At 41.5% G+C, this 20,799-nt stretch overlaps 5 protein-coding genes across 5 annotated transcripts in view; 2 read left to right on the top strand and 3 right to left on the bottom strand.

The window, feature by feature from the left end:
* The window catches only part of LOC111239425 (antigen peptide transporter 2-like), an 8,079-nt gene extending 3,908 nt beyond the window's left edge, over positions 1-4,171 (bottom strand). Inside the window, exons 1-6 of the mRNA XM_022769304.1 lie at positions 3,606-4,171; positions 3,161-3,275; positions 2,937-3,067; positions 1,746-1,951; positions 1,421-1,618; positions 1,173-1,301 (exon numbers count right to left, since the gene is read on the bottom strand). Of these exons, the coding sequence (XP_022625025.1) occupies positions 1,173-1,301; positions 1,421-1,618; positions 1,746-1,951; positions 2,937-3,067; positions 3,161-3,275; positions 3,606-4,116 (1,290 nt within the window). The 5' untranslated portion in view covers positions 4,117-4,171. The remainder of the gene's footprint in view (positions 1-1,172; positions 1,302-1,420; positions 1,619-1,745; positions 1,952-2,936; positions 3,068-3,160; positions 3,276-3,605) is intronic.
* Positions 4,172-5,125: 954 nt separating this feature from the next.
* Positions 5,126-8,014, bottom strand: LOC111239430 (proteasome subunit beta type-9). The gene is made up of 6 exons (XM_022769309.1): positions 7,684-8,014; positions 7,470-7,537; positions 6,472-6,603; positions 6,044-6,173; positions 5,641-5,782; positions 5,126-5,450 (listed from the first exon to the last, which is right to left on the bottom strand). The coding sequence occupies exons 1-6, from the start codon at positions 7,732-7,734 to the stop codon at positions 5,323-5,325; spliced, it is 651 nt and encodes a 216-aa protein (XP_022625030.1). The 5' UTR covers positions 7,735-8,014; the 3' UTR covers positions 5,126-5,322.
* A 266-nt stretch (positions 8,015-8,280) lies between these two features.
* On the bottom strand, positions 8,281-11,992 carry LOC111239429 (proteasome subunit beta type-6-B like protein). Its single transcript, XM_022769308.1, has 6 exons — positions 11,847-11,992; positions 11,311-11,381; positions 9,747-9,878; positions 9,503-9,632; positions 9,279-9,423; positions 8,281-8,781 (listed from the first exon to the last, which is right to left on the bottom strand). Exons 1-6 carry the CDS (start codon positions 11,892-11,894, stop codon positions 8,654-8,656), a joined length of 654 nt encoding a protein of 217 aa, XP_022625029.1. The 5' UTR covers positions 11,895-11,992; the 3' UTR covers positions 8,281-8,653.
* On the top strand, positions 11,901-15,775 carry LOC111239428 (proteasome subunit beta type-7-like). The gene is made up of 8 exons (XM_022769307.1): positions 11,901-12,054; positions 12,284-12,371; positions 13,366-13,463; positions 13,932-14,072; positions 14,236-14,351; positions 14,723-14,781; positions 15,009-15,160; positions 15,428-15,775. Exons 1-8 carry the CDS (start codon positions 11,993-11,995, stop codon positions 15,537-15,539), a joined length of 828 nt encoding a protein of 275 aa, XP_022625028.1. The 5' UTR covers positions 11,901-11,992; the 3' UTR covers positions 15,540-15,775.
* A 325-nt stretch (positions 15,776-16,100) lies between these two features.
* On the top strand, positions 16,101-20,289 carry psmb8 (proteasome subunit beta 8). The gene is made up of 6 exons (XM_022769306.1): positions 16,101-16,548; positions 16,811-16,955; positions 17,350-17,461; positions 18,048-18,177; positions 19,127-19,331; positions 19,768-20,289. The coding sequence occupies exons 1-6, from the start codon at positions 16,399-16,401 to the stop codon at positions 19,854-19,856; spliced, it is 831 nt and encodes a 276-aa protein (XP_022625027.1). The 5' UTR covers positions 16,101-16,398; the 3' UTR covers positions 19,857-20,289.
* Positions 20,290-20,799: the final 510 nt, after the last annotated feature.

Raw genomic sequence — 20,799 nt, forward strand, 5'->3', positions numbered from 1 at the left:
CTTGCTGTCTACCTGTTGACACAAGAGCTCATACTCATTTAAAAGCAACCTCAAAACATTTTTAGTAGAGCTTATGTGTATGCTCATTTTAACCAAGCAGTTGTTACAGGAGCTATTTGTACGTTTTGCTATTGCTACATAGCCAACATTAGCATTGAGAGCATGAAAAGTTCAGCATCAAACTTTCAGCAGCCCTCTTGTTTTGCTCTATTACTGTCACAGCTTTTCCTCTACTGCAGTTTGCATGCTAACCAGTTAGCTCCAGCATGTCAAGTCACTTTCCAATACCGAGTCACTGTAGTGTCCAGACTGCCCTGAAGAAGTAGCACTGCTTCTAACCTCTTGTATTGTAAATGCAATGATGGCTGAAGCTTTTGGCAAGACTGGTAGGTAAACAGGTGTTAATGCTAATGATAGCTATGTAGCAATAGCAAAACTTACAAATAGCCCCTTCAACGCCCCCCTTCTTAATTTTTTTATTTACAACATGCATTTTTAACTTTTTCATATGCTTTTGTACAGCACATTGAGTTGAGTCTCTTGTGTATGACATACTGTGGTCCTTGCCAAAGTCCTAAACTAGCTACTGCTTTTTGTTGCTTGCAGTTTCCAGCCCTGACTGACAACAATCCACAGAGCATTATGGGATACCCTTATGTTGTCTCCAACGTTTGACTGGTAGAGGATGAAGGAAACAAGATTGCCCGTGGTCATCTGTCCACTCCGGATGAACAGCCTGCCATAGTACAACATGAAGACCTGCATGCCCAACCCTGTCAACTATAGAAAGACACACAGAAAGGAACAAATACTGTTAAATAAGGTAATATGCAATAATAGGCTCAACATCACCTGATCTCCCGAAAACACAGTTTCACAAAGTAATAAAAGCTTCTCACCCTCCGTGCCAGCAGGTAAACAGCCCTGACAATGTCCCGGCGAGTCTTGAGGGCATGTGTGTCCATCAAGCGGTCGTCATANGCTCTTCTTAATTTTTGTATTTTTAACTTTTTCATATGCTTTTGTACAGCACATTGAGCTGAGTCTCTTGTGTATGACATATGCTAAATAAATACTGTGGTCCTTGCCAAAGTCCTAAACTAGCTACTGCTTTTTGTTGCTTGCAGTTTCCAGCCCTGACTGACAACAATCCACAGAGCATTATGGGATACCCTTATGTTGTCTCCAACGTTTGACTGGTAGAGGATGAAGGAAACAAGATTGCCCGTGGTCATCTGTCCACTCCGGATGAACAGCCTGCCATAGTACAACATGAAGACCTGCATGCCCAACCCTGTCAACTATAGAAAGACACACAGAAAGGAACAAATACTGTTAAATAAGGTAATATACAATGATAGGCTCAACATCACCTGATCTCCCAAAAACACAGTTTCACTAAGTATGACAAGCTTCTTACCCTCCGTGCCAGCAGGTAAACAGCCGAGACTATGTCCCGGCGAGTCTTGAGGGCATGTGTGTCCATCAAGCGGTCGTCATAGCGACGGGCCTCATGTTTTTCTGTGTTAAAGCTCCGTACCACACGAATACTGGATACCACCTCGCTTGCTGCATCATTTGCTAAAGCCAGTGAGCCCTGCATCGCCAGGGACAACCTCTGAGGAAGGTATAACAAAGGAGAATGGGTACATCAATGAGATTTAACTTAACTTGAATAGGTTGTCTCAAATCAGGGCAAAATATTTTCTGATTTTCTGAAACATTGAAAAAATAATTTCTTTTACCTGGTAGTGTGTGTCGTAGATGTTCTGAATGAGGCCAGTGATTGGTGTCTCCATCAGTACGAGGAATGTCAGCTTCCATGACAGATTCATCATCAGGGAGATCATACCCACCGTCTTGATGAATGTCCTCAGCAGCACGTTGACATTCAGGCACACTGTTCTTCCCATCAGGGTGGTGTCCTTAGACAACCTGGATGTGATTTCACCTGCACAGAAAATTAAGAGTTTATCCTCTGTCTTTCTGTCGTATGTTGTGTCTTGTTACATTCTCGTCTGTCCTGTTTTATTTTGTCCTGTGTCTACTTGTCTTGTCCCATCTTATGTCTAGCTTGACCTGTCTTGTTCAAAATGCTTTGTCCTATCCTGTCCTGACCTGCATTGTCTCATTCTGTGTTGTTGCCTCTGCAACTATCCATCCCCCATCCATCAGCTATACCGCTTGTCCTTATAAGGTTGCGGGGGACAGGACTGGACCTGGACAGGTGGTCAGTCTATCACAGGGCTGATATATAGAGTAAAACAATCAGTCATGCTCACATTCACATCTATGGGCCCTTTAGACTCGCCAATTAACCTACTGTGCATGTCTTTGGACTGTGGGAGGAAGCCAGAGTACCCGGGGAGAACCCACACACAGGGAGAACATGCAAACTCCACACTGAGGTTCAAACCCAGAACCTTGTCACTGTGAGGCAACAGTGCTAACCACCGCACTGTGCCACCCCCTCTCTTAACTAATGGAGTCTAATACAATAGTCCTGCATTAAACCTGAACTTGATGGAGGGATGGGGCATAGGCCAGGGAAGAGTCCATTAAATTTTGGAGCAGATCTAGTTAAAGGAGCGGATCCAGGAATGTTTCATCACTTTCCTTGTCATTGTGAGATAGGCCATTTTTCAACATGTTAATCAATTTCTCAGGAAATAACGCATGGATCTTGATGTAAAAACTCAGGCTTATGGAGATCTATAAATTTGTACAATTTGGCGCAGATACAGATAATATGTCACTGATGTGTAGGATTGTTTGGCCTTGGCAGAAGTATGCGCTCTACTGACAGCCATTTTAGTTTTGTCCTGAAATGCCCTGTCTAATCTTGTCCTGTCTTTTTACGTAATGTTAGATCTCGACCTGACTTCTGCCCTTCACGTGCACCTAAAAATTAAACACACATCAGAACTGAGTCTTACCTGTCTTTATGGTCTCAAAGAATCCAATTTCCTGTTTGGTCAAAGCCTCGAATAGTTTGACTTTCATTCTGCATGTGTAGGAACTGATGGCACAAAGTAAAAGACCCCCTCTGCAGCCTGCACTCACAGAGCTGAATAATCAAAGACACAGTCAGTTAGATATAAGCAGTGAGCCACAGACACAGGCTGCTGGCTGACTGTGGAGGGAAAACATTGTGCCATACCTTCCCAGAGAGTACAGGCCCATGAAGAGCAGTGCAGATATAAATTCACTCTGCTGGAACTGACCACCCAAGATGTCAATGACTCTGCCAGTGTAGAACGGGATGAACATCTCACCTGAGAAGAGACACACACAGGTACACAGACAGACACATACAAAGAGCATACATCAGATTATCATGAATGTAGTCCTGTATATACCAAGAGTGACAACTCCTCCTAGGCCAGTGTTTATATTCCAACAGTGAGACTCAAAATTTAAAATGCTAATAATGCTAATAATGCTAATAATTAAAATCATGAGTGTTTTTAATAATACTTTTCACTGTTCTCATATCTGTATCAGTCTGCATCATTATCTTAGCATCACTACCTTAGACTGAAATCATCAGCATCATCATCATCATCATCATCAGCAGCATCATCATCATCATCATCTGTACTCACAGAGAACAGCCAGGGACAAGAACACAAACCCTCCCAGCAGCAGGGGATAGTCGGGTCTGAACAGCCGGAGGACTCTCATAAACAGATCTCTAGCCTTCTGCTTTGTCTCTTTACCGGCGGCCGCTTCGTCGGTGTCCGGGATGGTGATCTCCCAAAACAGTGCGGCAGCCAGCGACGCTGCGGTGCACAGCAGCCAGCAGCGCATACCCGCCAGCTGGCCGCACTGGCTCTCCTCATGGTAGAGCGCCTTGGTCCCGGTCTCAAACACCGCGGGGAGCAGACTGTGCGCAGCTATAATACGAACCAGCAACGGCCTGAAGTGTCCGATTGTGAGCAGACATACAGCAGTTAGTGCCACACACCGGAGAGCCGCAGAAACCCAGAGACGGACAAGATGTCCAAAGACGCCGTGCGTCACTACCAGTCCCGATGCGTAAAACAAGGACAGGTCGACGCAAACTGCTAAAATCAAAGCAGCGACTTTGTGGAGGATGAATTTATTTTCTGCCATTTTTCAGCAGCAGCCGTCCTCGTATGACCTGCTCTGCCGCGAGACCAGTTCTAGTTTTCATTCACTTTCAGTTTCATTATCTGGCAGCAGCAGGGGTTTCCCTGAAACACTGCAGCTCAAAACCAAAGACTGCAGTGAGACACAGCTTAAGATGCTTAAACTGAGTGGTTACACAAGTGAACTATTACTAATTATCATCATCATCATCATCATCATCATCATAATCTTCTTCTTATTATTATTATTATTCCTTCTAAATAGCCAGATCCTTATCCTGGATGAAAACTTCATAACATTCACAGTTGGTGTTTGCAACATCATTCTTCATTCTTCATTCGAACATAACATGGACTAATTATTTAATTATTTAATACATTTCCAGTTCAGATCATGCAGCATGACCAAAAATCTTATCTTAATACTGGGATTAAACAAAACTACTGTCAAGTGCAGAGAAAATGGGTGCCATAATCCTTCAGTGGTGTAACAGCTTTAACTTTCCCTTTTTGGCGATATGTTTGTCAGAATGAATTCCTCAGACAGCTGCTGAGAACATGTGGGAGTATCCATAGTGAGGCTTAAGGAATATAAGGGGTTCTACAGGTTTTGTTAATTCACCTTTAGTTCCTCAGGCCCATTAAAACAAATTATGGGTTGCACTGTTGTCATGCAACAGGCTCATTGACAGAATAAGGCAGCAGGTTGAAGAGACTGGCGTGGCCTTGAATGACCCCTTGTCTAGAGAAACAGACTGTTTGATAGTCAGAGTCTCTGGTCAAGAGACTGAGCTGACAAAAAGTCCACCATCATCCCTCTGGTGAGTTACATGCATGGTCTGACATTAACAGCTACCTAGTGTCAGTGAACTCAACAGGCAAATCAATCAATGTCACCTATTGGAAGCTTCTTTTTGTTGTATTTCAAAGTCTTTCAATGATGAGCCGTGTGTGTGAGCAAGCAAAAGCCACCTGATAACACACTTGAAATAGCTTTTGGAGTTGGAGAGGGGTACAGGTTTTTATTCTTTTATTAGAATGATGAGTAAAGTATACTTGTCCAACATTCAGTTTACAAGCTGAGTTAACAGTTGAGAAGTTGACAGGTGAGTCAAAAATGAGCTATGGCTATTGTGAGGAAAACAAACGCCTAACTGCATTTAGCATTTCAGTGGCTTCGCACACTACAGATAGAAAAGCCATATACTGATCACTGATCAAAGAAGGTCGGTAATTCATTTCCAAGAATGACTCTCTCCTCTGTGCTGTGCTCGTCGATGGCGACGATATAGGCCACGCCGCCACTGGAGCCATCGCGGTTCATCGCCAAAGAGAGAGCTACAAGAAGGAGAGGGAGGTGAGACCGGTGAGGAGACTGAACACATGATTTAGTTTTCATCAGACAAAATGTCTAATATCACATTAAATAAAATAACAGAATGATTGATCCAAGAAGGAGCAAATGTCTGGCTTCTCTGTCATCACCCAACAACAACAACAACAACAACAACAACAACAAAACACTTACTGTTGACAACGAACTTCTGACTCTCCTCTTTGCTCATTCCCCTGCGATACTCAGCATCAACGAACCCATAAACATATGAGCTGCCGGAGCCCCCAACTGCAAAAGGCTGCCTCGTCAGGAGACCGTTCAGGGTGGCAAACACCTGCGAGAGGTCAAAGGGCACAGGAGCAGAGAGGAAGAAGACAGGGTGAGATGTAATCCTGTACCGACACCTATCACATCAAGTGTGTTGGCTAGATAATATCTTTCAAAACATTAGCAGCTGCTCTAAATATCAAGTGACCTCAAGGTCAGCCGAGCAAAAGTTGTAGAAACATTCATTTGGACAATTTTGTTTTATCTTCCTAGTCTAAAGCTTAATATCTTCCCTCCAGGCAGCAGTCATCTACATGTGTTTACCGACCTGCCCTCCATCTCTCCTGTCCCAGCCGGCCACAATGAGATGTGCTGACAGCTCCTCCTTGTACTTGTACGAGATGTTCCTCACCAGAGTGGCAGCTGAGCGAACCTGGGGGTCCTCACCTATCTCGGTACTGACGGAAGAAGAACAGAATATCTTATAAAAAGAGAAAGACAAAAGCGATGTGCATTGTGATTTAGAGTATTCTAAAGGTTGATATGATACTGATATCTTTATATTTAAACTGCCAGTAGTAATTTAGTAATTAATGTGAACGATGAAAACATTAAATATGAAAATACCTCCTTGCTAGTTTTTTAGCACATTTGAAATGAGGAAGGTATCACATGTCAGAGTTTGACTACAGCTTGCCATTATGTGTTTAATAAAAGAGTAATAAGTCCATCAGTCTCCGTTCACTGTGTATTTACCTGTGGACATCTAGCTGGTAGTTGACTATCTCAGCAATGGTCTGAGCGTCTGCTGCAGATCCTGACAGAGCACAGTAGATCTTGTCATGGAGAGGAGAGAGTTTGTTCATCACCCTGTTCACCACTGATGCTCTGGATGGAGGGATGAGGACAGAGAGTGTGTGTGATTGACGGGTGGAGACAAGAAGAGGACATACTGTGCATGAGGAGAGATGGAGAGGATTTTAGGTTAGTTTGCTTGAGAAGCTTCAGAAAAGAAACACAGTGGTGGAAGAAGTACTGAGATTCTTTACTTAAGTGAAAGTACCGATACAACAATTCAAAAATACTCTGTTACTAATACAAGTCCTGCGTAAAAAATCCTACTTAAATAAAAGTGCAGAAGTGTTTTCAACAAATGTAGTTAAGGTATCAAAGTAAAAGAACTTATTTCACCCCTCTGACTGATGTATTATTATATAAGACATTATTAGATAGTTAATACTGAGCCATCAGGGTGGAGTTAGCATCAACTAGTTTATATACAATCAGGTATTTCAGTCTGGTGGTTCTCAACCTGGGGGTCAGGCCCCTCCAAAGGGTCACTAGTTAAATCAGAGGGGTTGTAAGATGATTAATGAGAACACATTGTGTTCACATGTTGGACTTTTTTCTTTGTTTTGTTAAATATTGGATCATTTTAAGCCTGGAACAGTTGAAACAGACCCCTGGACCGTGACCATGGACTCCTACTACACACTGCTTTTTTGTGCAAACAAAAGCAAAAGTGCCGGAAGTCACTGGTTTAATCTTTAACAATGTGATGTGTTTTCTAGGATGATTATATTCATCGTGTTAAAATCTAACCCCAACTCTCTAGTGCAGTAGAAGTGTTTAGTAGCATGTGGAAACACACAATAAAGCAGGCCTCAGTAGCCTACCGCAAAACTGCACTAAGTACAGTACTTAGTTACTTTCCTGAAACACACGCACACGCGCGTTCACACGCACCAACTTACCCCGCCGACACCCGGGAGTCAGAGCCCAGCACGACCCCTCCATTATACTCTACGGCAATGATGGTTGTCTACAAACAGAGGAAACGATCAGAATGAATACCTTGCACTTGTAACGGTCAGTTCCGCATGCGGCCCAGCAGTGGGCCAACAGCAGCGGTTCACACATTATCAGACCACCCGCTCTCTCAGAGACATTCAAAAACCTTTTACTTACTCCGGTTTTCACCTCCTGAGACAACCACTCTGGCCCGGTTCCTCCCGACATGATGATGCAGAGACTCCGGCAGCGACAGCACCGACTCTACCTGACCTGACCGCAGGGGAGAACAGGTCACACCGAAGCGTTCAGTCCCGGTTTATGTCGTTTCCTTGTTGTCGGAAACTTTATAAAATGCTGCAGAACTGTCTGTTTTACCAAATCAATTCTACAGTCAAACATCAGACGGACTCCATGTTTTCCTAAATCGAAATTGAAAGTTAAAGGTTCCCTCCTCTGCAACGAGCTGTGCACCAGTCATAGCCTCAAACGACTGTTTCACTGAAACCAAGGCTACCTACTTTACAAATCAGCGAGGAGTGCGCATCACTTTTTAATGGTACAACTAACTGCCACAAAGGCATCGCACTGCCACAAACACTAAATATTTGTATTAAAAATATTAAGAAATAAAAATCAATAAACAGATATAGATATTAACAATATATAAACAAGAACAGGAACACATCACAAATCCTTAAAGATATGTTGAAGCACGGAACTGAAGTAAGGAAAGAAAAAAAGAGGAAGAATGATAAAGTTTTGGAAAATATTCATTTTTATTTCACATATTTCCATATGTTAAAAAAACAACACAACACGTGACCTGGACACATAAGAAGGCAGACAGAAACCTGGTTTTATAATGGAAATGATGACAGTGTTGACCGTGGCCTTGGAATAGAGTTTGAATCAGAGCATAAAAACACAAACTCAAATATGTTTCCACATATGATCACAGTTACTCATGTGCAGGCAACAAACTAAAAATCCACGTGTCTAACCTGTTCTTCAGGTGAGTGTGTGTGTGTGTGTGTGTGTGTGTGTGTGTGATTTGACAGAGCAGATTAGTAATAAAGTTGTGGCTTAGGGAATCCAAATAATTACTCCACCATACAAGAAAATATATTTCAACTGTGTCAGGTGGTCACTCATCATGGAACTTGGGCAGCTTGTCACCAGGCACAACCACATGCTCCACCCCGGTTTCCGTGATCACCACCAGGTGAGCCACGCCCCCGCTGACGTTGTCTCTGCCCATGGCCAAAGCAAGAGCTGCAGCACAGGAAGAGAGGGATGAGGTAAAGGGAGGGCAGAGGAGGGAGGAAGACAAAGGAAGACGGACAGGAACAAGATGCAGGGATATTTACAGCAGGTCAAGCTGAACAGTTTGTAACATTTACACAGCTCCAGACTACAACTACTGATCCACCAACAAACATCTAATTTACATGAACTCTTTCTCCAAAGTGCAAACAGAAGATTTCTCCTCTAAGTCTGAACTCCTTCCTCTGAATATTAATCCAACCTCTCATAGTAGGTAACATTTTCATACTTGTACTTTAATACTTTTCCAAGTCATCTTCATGACTTAAGACTGCACATAGAGATGTTGAACTTTTGTGGAAAACCAAAAGATTTTTTTATGAATTCTCATTTTCTGCTACCTTGTTCATATTCATCCTTTTTCAAATCCTGACGTAAAACACCCTGACAAAACGAGTACAAATGTATTTGAATTTGTGTACATAAGTAAAATAATATGACAGTACCATTAGTGGCAAACTGAAGGCATTCTTCTCTGCTCATGTTGGGTTTGTATTTGGCGTCAACGTAGCCGTAGATGTAAGTGCTGCCTGAGCCACCGATGGTAACGGGCTGACTGATTAACATCCCGCCTAAGGACACCACGTACACCTGGGGAAGGATGGAGGAGATCAGTAGTGCACATGTACATAAAGCAAGGTGGACTTACTAAGTAATAACTACTACCTACCTGTGGCCCTTTCTTCCTGTCCCAGCCTGCTGTCATGAAGCCGGCCTGCAGCTCCTCTTTGTTTTTGTAACACAGTTCTTTCAGCACCGACGCTGCTGCAATCACCAGCGGAGGGGTCTCCATCTGGACGCTATGGGTTAGGGAGGATCAACAACAATATCTTTTGGTTGTGTGTAGACATGTGCTTACATCATGTGTGCATATTTGTGCTATGTGCAAATGCATTCATATGTGTGCGTGGCACCTGTGGAAGGACAGGTGGAATTTAGCAGTCTTAATGACGGCCTGAGCGTCTGCGAGTGAGCCAGCCATGCAGCAGAAGATCCGGTCATGAACCTGAATCACCTTGTTGATGGTCTTAGATGATACATATTCCCTGAAGAGAGGGTGAGAATGAACACAAGCACAGTTCAACAGCACCACAAACTGCAGCGTCCTCCTGTCTAGCTCCACAGAATCTGGATTATTATTTGGATCTTCACCAAATTGTACAAAATCATAGATGACAATGGATAATCTTCTGATCTGGATCAGAATGGATCTGATTTTTTTTACATCAAAGTTCCTGCATTATTATTGAAAAATGCTATTTGTAAGTTAGCCAACACGTTTACTTACCAGTCTGGTACAAATGTTGTGCGTGAAGCATTAAACTTCTTTCCTTTACTCACCAGCAGCTGTCTCCAGCAATGGAAAATAACCCTTTTGTTTTGCTTCTATTTCTATTATTTCTCTTCCTCTACTGAAGTTAGCATGCTAACCAGCTAGCCCTGGCCTAGTTTACCTGTCTCATCACTTTACCATTTCTCATCACTGTAGCGTCCAGTCTGCCCTGAAGGTAGCACTGCTCAGAGGTAGTATTATAACATCTTGTTCTGTAACTCTCTCTTGTCAAGACTGGTGAGTAAACAGCTGTTAATGCTGATACTGGCCATGTAGCAATAGCAAAATGTACAATAGCTCCTTTAATCAAAGTTATATTTAAAAAATATCCTGGATTTGCCACTTTAACCAGATTTGCCCCAAAACTGAATGTTCCCTGGCCTATTCCCCATCCCTTCACCAGGTTTGGTGTAAATCAGTTCAGTACTTTTTGCCTAATCCTGCTGACAAATAAACAAACCAACAAACCAACAGACACAGGGGACAACACCTCCTTGACAGAGGTAATAAAAAAATGAACATTATAACCTTCATGATGGGAGGATTTATTGTAGGACTGTTTTACTAGACTGCAGTTGTTTTAGCTACAATAGGTGTTCCTAATAAACTGCCAAAGGAGCGTGTGTTATACATGTAAAAATCTGTGGGGTAGAAGTGTGACATAGCTTGAAAAGGAAATCCTGAAGTTGAGTACATCATAATTGTACTGTAAGTACAGTACTTGAGTAAATAGTTACATTTCACCACTGAGCTTAATAGAAAACAGCATAAAACTTCACTGAAGCTTTGAAGTTTATGTCAAATGTAGTTTTTACTGGGTACAGGTGGTTAATAAAGACATTATTAGCAGTAATTACTTGATGCTCACGATTTGAAAAATACAGAAAGTGGCTGATCCTGAAATTTTTCTTTTCTTTTTAGACTAAGTTCTGAGAGATGTTATGGTAAAATATTGATCTTTTGAGTGTACTTTGTAAAGTTTTTTTCTGCTTCAAAAACACATCCTTCAACAGCTCTGATCCAATGAGCAACTTTGTTTGCGTTTCATCTTTTTAAATGTTTATCATGTTATCAAGCTGTTGCTTATCTGTATGACAGTATTTAATAATGAAGGCAACTTCAGTGTGGTGTCACAACATCCTCACCCTCCAATTGAAGCCCTGGAATCTGAACCGATCACGACCCCTCCATCAAAAATGGCAGCCAGGATGGTGGTCTGAGGGGAAGGGGGGAGGGGGGGGTTGTTGTGATTTGTGATTCTCCAACATTGTAGACGAAGCCAAATATGACACAAGAAAAATATAACAATGCACTATCACAGGCATACTAACTTCTCGTGACCTCATTTTCATTCATGCAAACTGAAAAAGGCTATGAATTGTGGGATTTGGAGTTCTGTGTGGGAGGGGTTTTTTTCGCACTGAAAATGAAAGTGTAGCCAGTCGTTTTCTTTAGAAATATAAAGAATAAACTCGTTTAGAGATAATATATTACATGTACTCATACTAAAACACCTGGAACATCCTGTCGATGTAACTTTACTTGGTTACCAGGTTACTATTCAGGTACAGCATCACCTGTTCGTACGCGAAATCGATTATAGATCATTTTTAAGTGTAAATAGGCTTTGGTGCTGCCTCATTAGAAACGGATCGTAGTGAACCGGTCCGGATTTACTCACCCCTGTGCTGACTCCTTTGACTTGTGAGTCCATGCAGCGTTTCTCCATTTTCACTCCAAAATCGAAAGAGAGGAAGGCGAGGTGACGCTCAGAACAGCGACCTCAGGCGCACTGAGACGCGCAGAGAAGCCGCAGTCAGATCCAGTATGGCGCTATCAAATGTCCTCGAGACCCCTGTAGCGGGCTTCAATTTCGACAACGCGACGAGGTATGAGCTTCTTTTAAGACTTCCGAGCATCACACTGTGTCAGAAATGACTAAAATAAACATGTAACTGACGGTAACACGGAGTTTTCATCGGGATCAAAAGTGAAAGTAACTTTTTCCTGCTTGTTTATCAGTAAATCAATGAAACGCTGCGATGATAACGTGTTATTATAACTATACTATATTCATCAGTTGATCCCCCTCCTCCCTTTCTCTGCCCCTCTCTGTAGAAATGCTGCATTAGAGGGTCATTTTGAAGGAGGACAGACACCTAAACCTCTGAAAACAGGTACCACCATAGCAGGAGTGGTGTTCAAGGCAAGTACAAAGCTGTGTAAACCGCACTCACAAACATATGAACGGATCAAAACACAGTGACTTTGTATGTTTTAGTGTATGAGCTATGAATTTGATACTTGATACCAGATTGATTTGATACCTTTCGTCAGCCATTGTTTTGTTTTTTTAAATTCTTGTTTAATATAAATAGAAACCTGCAGAAAGAACAAACGTGTAAGTTTCCTCTATTGTTAAGGTTATTATCTTGTATGATGCTGTAACAGTGGCAGTGCATCCATCCAAGGCCTCTCCAGCCTGCAAATGACAAAATGGCACTGCACACTGCATAAGTTATGTTGCCAGAAAATCAAATCAAAGACCACCAATAACCCAACGTGGACAAAAACATTACTGTGAATTTAATAGTTTCTTGCTTGTAAAATGTTGCTGTTTAGCTTTGTTTAGCTGTTTAGCATCACTGAACACAACACGGGAAGTTTCTTGTTCTAACCTGTAATTCTACAAAGCAATTTTGATTAAAAAAATAAATGCAGTGAAGGTCTAAATGTATCAAAATAGTTCTAAGATCTCTACAGTTAATTTTCATACTTTCACCAATGGCTGCCTGGAAGTTGTGAAACGTATAATCACTCATGGTTTTGTATGTGTTGGAAAATAGTGAACAGTAGTGTAAGATGTCCACAGTTGAAGTAAATGGGATTAAACATGCAAACACACTGGTGTGGCCCTTTAAGTTATTATATGTAATGGAAGCACTTATCCATTCTACATGTGTGTGTTTGTGCATGTGCAACACAACACGTCAGTCATTCATACAATTGCAGACATTTTCATGTGGGAGCTTCCCACTTCATTCACAGTTATCTATCTCTGGTGGAGGTTTTAGTGCCTTTCCCAAAGGTCACCCAGAGGGTTAGAGACTGAGGCCGTGTCTTCATGGAGCTGTTATCTTCAAACAAACCAGGCTCATTTTAATATTATTGAACTAATACACTTTGTTGTGTTGGTGCAGGATGGGGTGGTGCTGGGAGCAGACACAAGAGCCACTTCCAGTGAAGTGGTGGCCGACAAGATGTGCGCCAAGATCCACTATATTGCTCCAAATATATAGTAAGTGTAAGAGTGTTAGACTGAAACCACGAGGGGAGAAATCTACCTTCAGATACTGTCATCATTCTGGGATGTTCAATACGTTTCCATTTGTTGTGAATTATAAAACAGTTAGATAGAAAGGCGTTCCATGAGAGCTGAGAGAGACTTGTGAAAACAGTGACACACTTCTGATGACAGATTGATGCATTCTGTGGTTGCATTGCATTCTGGGTTGTTGAGGCTACTGTAGAAGAAGATAAATAAGTCACACTATCTTTTGTGTTATGGATTTCTGTGATTGATGATTCAACATAGTGGCTAAAGAAAGAAGCCATCATCGTAGTTCTCCATCTCCTCTGAAATCTTTCCTTCTATGACTCTTCATATTCCTCTTTCTTTTCCCCTCATCTTTTATCCACATATCTATTCTTCCTCTCTCTCTCTCTCTCTCTCTCTCTCTCTCTCTCTCTCTCTCTCTCTCTCTAGCTGTTGTGGAGCAGGTACAGCAGCAGATACAGAGAAGACCACAGATCTTCTCTCCTCCAACCTCACCATCTTCTCGCTGAACAGTGGGAGGAACCCTCGCGTCGTCATGGCCGTCAACATCCTACAGGACATGTTGTACAGGTTTGTGCTGCACACGCACACGCACATGCACCTGTATCAGGGGTTGTATGAATGAATGACTGTGAACAATAACATTAGTTAAGATTAAAGATGTTACAGTAGCTGTCATATTCTGTAAATTTACAGTTCATTGAAACCCTTGTGTGATCTCTGTGGCCCTCAGGTATCACGGCCAAATTGGTGCCAATCTTATACTGGGAGGAGTTGATTGCACTGGGAACCACCTGTTCACAGTGGGGCCGTATGGGAGTGTAAATAAGGTGCCTTACCTTGCGATGGGTATGTGATATAACACTGTTCTATGGTACAGTTTCTGTGACATCTTTTTCCTTTATTCTTTGTTGGGGTAGTTGGGGGTCGTCTGTTCAGTCGTGCCGACCATCACTGCTCAGGTCTTAGTCTTTGTCTTTCAAATGTGTCATTTTGTGAATTAAATGGGTTTTAAACAAACCAGGTGTTTGAAACTGCAGATGTAAGAGTTTCTATAGACTGACCTATCACTGCTAATATTTCATGTGAAAGTGTCAGAGATAATGACTTTGCTATTTTATATTTAACTATATAAATGACTATATGTTTTCAGATATGCATGTCACTGTGAGACTACATCCCCTCTGTGTTTCAGCTGGCTTTACTGTGTGTTCCTGCAGGATCTGGTGATCTGGCTGCTCTTGGGATTTTAGAGGACGGGTTCAAACCCGATCTGGAGGTATGGCTCCTGGACAACTGTAGTTACACACTGTGAACATCACTGTTTGTCATCATCATTTAGACACAATCACAAAATGACTTCACTTACTGTTGGACATCTTTGAATTGAATAATTGCAGTACAGCAGTACTGAAGGCAGAATAAGCCTCTACATTGTACAAGCAGTTGAGAAAATGTTAAAAAAAAAAAAACCAACACTTCCCTGATTTCCCTCAACTCTCTCAGCTGGAGAAGGCCAAGGAGCTGGTGAGTGTTGCCATCCACGCTGGCATCATGAATGACCTCGGCTCAGGCAACAACATCGACATCTGTGTCATCACCAGACAAGGAGTGGACTACATCAGACCCTACCAGGAGTCAGAGTACAAAGACAACAGGTACAAGTATGACGTTACTCGAGATCTACAAGAGAGTTTAGTAAGTTAAGTAAGTGATCCGTATTTGAAGGAGTTTTTATGTTAAACCATGACTGCAAATCAGAGGTCCTTCACAGTGAGTTATTGGCAGTGTGATAATGCAACATTAAGGATATAAAAACTTATGTGACTTGTTCTATCTATCTATCTATCTATCTATCTATCTATCTATCTATCTATCTATCTATCTATCTATCTATCCATCTATCCATCTGTCTGTCTATCCAGGAAAATGAAATACAAATATCGTGCAGGTACGACACCAGTTCTCGCAGAGAAAGTAGTCCCCTTAAAGCTGGAGGTTGTCCAGGAGACCGTGCAGCAGATGGATACAGCCTGACCCTGGATGCACAGCCACACCACAACATTTAGCAGTACAACCAATGCATCATTATTCACCTGATGATTGATTAGTACAGTCATCCTGTTTTCAACTCTGCTGCTATGCTTCTCTGTGATGTGGAAGAGTCCGTGCAGAGGTTACTGCAGCACTACAGTAAGCTACAAGGCCGTAATGAGAAGGTTGTAACATGTTTTTACAATATGGAATAATAAAAAACAATCAATTAAAAATCAGATTGATCCCTGTTGCCTCATTTCTTTTCATACTTTGTAATTATTTACTGTCTCATTGTAGTATTTCAATGTACCTGTACCTTTAGTCCTATAGGTCACTGTGCTGCATTTCCTGTTAATTTATCTTATTCTACATATTCTGCTTTGTCATTAACCTGATTGCATTATATTCTTCATAAGTATGAAATATGCAAACAATAATCTCATTGACCTCTGATGGCTTCCCAGAACCTGAGTGCTGCATTTCCGCCTGGAGACTGATGATGAGATAAATACAAAGCTTCTCATTGGTTTATTCGGTTTGAGCCATTTTTTTAACACCACAGAGGTTTTTTTGAATTAATTTTGATCGAGGAACTTTTAATTGAAAACCTAGCACGGTTGGCTATGTGCATTTATTAACAGATGCACATAGGTTTTGTGTTGCTGGCCGGTTTTTCATCTTATTTTAAGAGGAAACATCTGGAGTGAAATAGTTTAAAAACCCTTTCACTTTCGAATTCTTTGTTACGCACAAGGAAATTACCCCTGACGCTTTGTCAATCGTCTTCGTTATTTTGGAAAACCTACACACATACACTATAGAATATTTATAGATTATAGTTTATCCATTTTAATAGACGATGGCTCTTTTCGAAGTAAGTGGTTTTAAGTCTTATTCTGAACTCCGTGAGCGCATTCTTCCAGCGGGACAGACGCCCCTCGTCGACCGAACCAACCACTACAATTTTGGGACCAAAACTCAAGAATTTTCTGTACCTCTGGGAGTAGACGTGAGTATCGTGACTTTTTAATAGTTAATATTCAGGTATCTGTCAGGTAAAACTGACACGAGCATGAAGCGTCAGACGCAGCGTGATGCAGGTGACTTCACGCGTCTCTTGTTTTCAGTGTCAGCCTCGTATCAAATGTCCTATCATGCATTTAGTTATTGTCAGAGAATTTTAGGTAATGATAGATAATCCACTGTCATCTTCTCTTACACACGCGCGCACGCACGCACACACACACTCACACTGTTTGGTTACATTACAGCCCTCAGGGTTTCTCAAGTCCTGTAATGGAGGTGATGGAGGTGTGTGCATTGACCTGAACCACGGTACGACCACTCTGGCCTTCAAGTTCAGACATGGAGTCATCGTGGCTGTGGACTCCAGAGCCTCAGCTGGACGTTACTTGGGTAAATGAAAAAAAGGGTTGAAACGTGTGGAAACATTCTTTTTTCTCTTTCTGACCTGGAAACGGTGGAAATGTGAGAAAAAGGGCAAAGTAGATTAGCCAGTACATAGACAGTCTTTTGATATTGTTTCATAAGCTTAATGAGCAGCTGTATAGAAAAGGAGGGGGTTACAGAATGAATAGTCATATTGACCAGCCATCATCAACATACTGTGCATCCTATTGGAAATACTTTCTCATCAACTCAGTGACCAGTGGTCTCAAGGAGGATGTTTAAAATGTGAAACATAAATGGTCACAAAATGTAAATAAAACAACAGGTGCGACCAAGGTGTTGCTACAGTGCTTCGATCTTAGTCACTAAATGTGTCCCTCTTCCGAATGTGTCTCCGCAGCATCCAACGACGTCAACAAGGTCATAGAGATCAACCCCTACCTGCTGGGCACCATGTCGGGCAGCGCTGCAGACTGCCAGTACTGGGAGAGACTCCTGGCTAAAGAATGCAGGTCCGTCACAGTGTTTTCAATATTGGCCCCATTGTGTGTCAGTCCCTTTTGTTATTTCTTCTTCTATCTCTCTGTGCCTCTATGTGATGATAAGACGGACATTACGCCCACATTCAGCTTGTTTGACAACTCAGTAAAAAACATCATTAACTGAGATAATAAGTAGATGTTGCCCAGTGTAATGTCAGGAGAATGAGAGAGGTTCTGTCTTTCACAGCAGTTTCACAAAGTAAAATAAAGATCCTGTGATTGTACAAATACTTAAAACTCTTCTGGGACGGTCCACATCAGCTGTGGGTGCTGGGTCTTAGGTGTATTTGGCTTGGACGTTAATTTCAACACTTGTGTGCACAAGCTTTCTTACTCAGGTTTGATGCTGTGTTGCATGTTGCTTGTGCCATGCTGAAACATTTTATCTAGTTCCTGTTGTGGTGCGTCATGACTTCAGTCAAAAGTTAGTGCCTTTATAAACCCAGGAGGAGTGTCATGAGACTGTAAGTTCACGACCATCTACATGGCTGATTGATTTGTCAGTTAATTTGCTAATGAGTTAATTGCTACCTTGTTTTATTATGATCTCATGCAGACTGTACAGGCTGAGGAACAACCACAGGATCTCTGTAGCTGCTGCGTCGAAGCTGCTGTCCAACATGATGCTGGGTTACAGAGGCATGGGCCTCTCCATGGGCAGCATGATCTGTGGATGGGACAAAGAGGTGAGCGGTGTGTGTGTGTGTGTGTGTGTGTGTGTGTGTGTGTGTGTGTGTTCGCACAGCTCGGAGCCTGAAACATTATAGTGTTTTTTGAATCACTTCAAATGAAGCAGAGCCTCGAGTTGTTTCCTACTTACTGGTAAGAAACATCCTTGTGGTATTAGCAGGTTGGAGGAAAACCAGAGAAACCAGGGAGGGTAAACATCTAAAAATCAAGTATTTGCATCAAATGCCAAACACTTTTTTAATTACAGTCAATTTTTGGATAAACCATGTACATACACACTGTTGTTCTCAATCTAAAGCTCTACTGTCTCCCATAGGCTTGTATATACATTTCCATACGGTGTTCTAAAGTGACCGTACAGTGATCTGTGATCTGGCTCAAATGTCCACAGTACAGTAAACAACAATGCACCATTGAAACTGAACAGTTATCCAGACGTTACTGCTGTCACTGTAGTACAGTGCTGTAATTGGTTTGTGATCAGTTTCTGTAAAAGTGATTCCAAAACTGTTTGAATCAACAAATAACATTTAAAACAAGGAAGAGGTTACAGACTGTAAAAATGTGTGTATGGTTTACAATATAGTACATCTACATTCTGTGCACATATTAAACCACAACACATTGAAATATTGACTAGATAAGCCACATGACACATAAAAGGCACCGTATGGTTCTGAAACCACCAGCTGGCCTACACCTCTACTTCTTACATAAGTATAATTTCTTCTTCTTCAATCCTGTCAATATCAGATTAGTTATATTACATTAGTTGCAATGTGATTATTGTTACGCCTCTATTTGGAGCTACTGGTGTCTTCTCAGAATCTAATGGACCGGTGAAATCATGTACGCAGCTCATGTTTGGAGACTTATCAGAAAGTGTGGCCTCTATATGAAGTCATAATGTTCCTGCAGACCATATAATGAGTGTGTGCTCTCCAGGGCCCTGGTCTGTACTACGTGGATGATAATGCGACGCGTCTGTCTGGCCGTATGTTCTCTACCGGCTGTGGGAACAGTTACGCCTACGGTGTGGTGGACAGCGGTTACAGGGAAGACATGACGGTAGAGGAGGCGTATGAACTGGGCCGCCGGGGCATTGCTCACGCCACACACAGGGACGCCTACTCTGGGGGCGTGGTCAACAGTGAGTACACTCTCACAGGCTTCCTCAACTTTTTTTTTTTTACTGTTAGTATTGTTGTGTTTGTCTTTAAGGCTTTGATTAAACCCACACCAACAGAGCGGCTCAAAGGATGGAAATGTTGGTCAGTCAGTGTCACTTTGATCCAAACTGAACTCTCACTTCATCACTGAAATGAAATGAAATGAATAAAGTGATGACCAGAGACTTTTGTTGCATGTTGTTCTCTCTCCCCTCATTTCCTGTCATCTCTCTCCTGTCAGTTATTAAAAAACATTCATTAAATGTGGAAAACGTAATTAGAAAAAACTGAGAGAAGACTGAATGTTGTACAGTCCTGAAGTGTATAAAGCTGTGGTGTGTGAGCACAAGGCAAATTGTCATTGTTCATCGTGAGCTTTCATCTCTGTGTTTTGTGTGTGTGTGTGTGTTTGTCTAGTGTACCACATGCAGGAGGACGGCTGGATAAAGGTGTGTAAGGAAGACGTGTCAGAGTTGATCCATCGCTACAGGAAGGGAATGTTCTGAGTTCGACCCCTAAACCTGGATCAACCTCAACACTCTGGCAACGGTCCAATCACAGGTTTCAGTTTTACAGTGATGTCACTTTTTTAATTTTGATTAAGAAACAAAAACGTTGTTTTACAGCAGAGAGTGTGAGGTAGTGTGTGGTCCTTTTCTGATGTTGGATGAATGAAATGTCATTTAAAGCATGAATAACAGAACAGAAAAGTGTGTTACCCCACATATGAATGTAAACAGAACAGGGTCAAATTGTCATCATTAAATTGTGAAGATCTTTTGTTTGGTCATTGTTCTTTATATTATGTCATGTTAGTACATGTTGATACTATAGCTCTCCAAGCTTGGATCACTGTAGTATTTTATGATTTGTACTAACCCGACATCCTGTTGAAATAATCTTACCAATAAACAATAAAACACAACTCACAGCTCCAAATACAGTCTGTTGTTTGACTCACTGCTCTGTCCGTTAATGATTCACCTGAACTGATAAATGATGTTTCTTTATTATATAAAGTGTCAGGTATAAAATTCATTACAGTGAAGTGAAAATGAGAAGAGCTTGATTTGTTTTTTTGGAACAAAGCAAAGCATTTTCAGCAACTAGTAAATATTTATTTGCATGTGGATGTTGTGGAAAATGTAAATAATATTCCAGTTCTACTGTCAACCACATAATTATTAAGTCACATAGTGTCATCACATTTTCAGCTTAAGGTAATTCAATGTTCATATACAGGATATATATATATATATATATATGTAGTATATTAAAATATTTTTTTTTTATTTATATCTGCTCTTTTTATATATCGAGCTGTGGAGAAAACCTAGATCACCTGATTGTTACAGAATTTGGTTTCATTTTTTACTGGTGTCTGGAATGTGACCACAGACATACAGGAAGTGCCAAACCTCTTTTCTAGATCTTGAAACTGGTATTATA

Source organism: Seriola dumerili, unplaced genomic scaffold, assembly GCF_002260705.1.
Source record: "Seriola dumerili isolate Sdu_G_001 unplaced genomic scaffold, Sdu_1.0 BDQW01002667.1, whole genome shotgun sequence".
Lineage (NCBI taxonomy): Eukaryota > Metazoa > Chordata > Actinopteri > Carangiformes > Carangidae > Seriola > Seriola dumerili.

Bases quoted from the DNA above. Each gene is read 5' to 3' on its own strand.
- LOC111239430 (XM_022769309.1), bottom strand. From the start codon at position 7,734: ATGTCGGGAGGAACCGGGCCAGAGTGGTTGTCTCAGGAGGTGAAAACC. The intron at 7,538-7,683 runs GTAAGTAAAAGG...CTCTGTTTGTAG, and splicing joins CTCAGGAGGTGAAAACCGGA to ACAACCATCATTGCCGTAGA. The intron at 5,451-5,640 runs GTAAGTGTTTTG...TCCTTCTTGTAG, and splicing joins TCAGAAGTTCGTTGTCAACA to CTCTCTCTTTGGCGATGAAC.
- LOC111239429 (XM_022769308.1), bottom strand. From the start codon at position 11,894: ATGGAGAAACGCTGCATGGACTCACAAGTCAAAGGAGTCAGCACAGGG. The intron at 9,633-9,746 runs GTGCCACGCACA...CCTAACCCATAG, and splicing joins TTCCACCTGTCCTTCCACAG to CGTCCAGATGGAGACCCCTC. The intron at 9,424-9,502 runs GTAGGTAGTAGT...ATCCTTCCCCAG, and splicing joins ACAGGAAGAAAGGGCCACAG to GTGTACGTGGTGTCCTTAGG.
- LOC111239428 (XM_022769307.1), top strand. From the start codon at position 11,993: ATGGCGCTATCAAATGTCCTCGAGACCCCTGTAGCGGGCTTCAATTTC. The intron at 12,372-13,365 runs GCAAGTACAAAG...GTGTTGGTGCAG, and splicing joins TAGCAGGAGTGGTGTTCAAG to GATGGGGTGGTGCTGGGAGC. The intron at 15,161-15,427 runs GTACAAGTATGA...CTGTCTATCCAG, and splicing joins TCAGAGTACAAAGACAACAG to GAAAATGAAATACAAATATC.
- psmb8 (XM_022769306.1), top strand. From the start codon at position 16,399: ATGGCTCTTTTCGAAGTAAGTGGTTTTAAGTCTTATTCTGAACTCCGT. The intron at 16,549-16,810 runs GTGAGTATCGTG...GTTACATTACAG, and splicing joins CTGTACCTCTGGGAGTAGAC to CCCTCAGGGTTTCTCAAGTC. The intron at 19,332-19,767 runs GTGAGTACACTC...GTGTTTGTCTAG, and splicing joins CTCTGGGGGCGTGGTCAACA to TGTACCACATGCAGGAGGAC.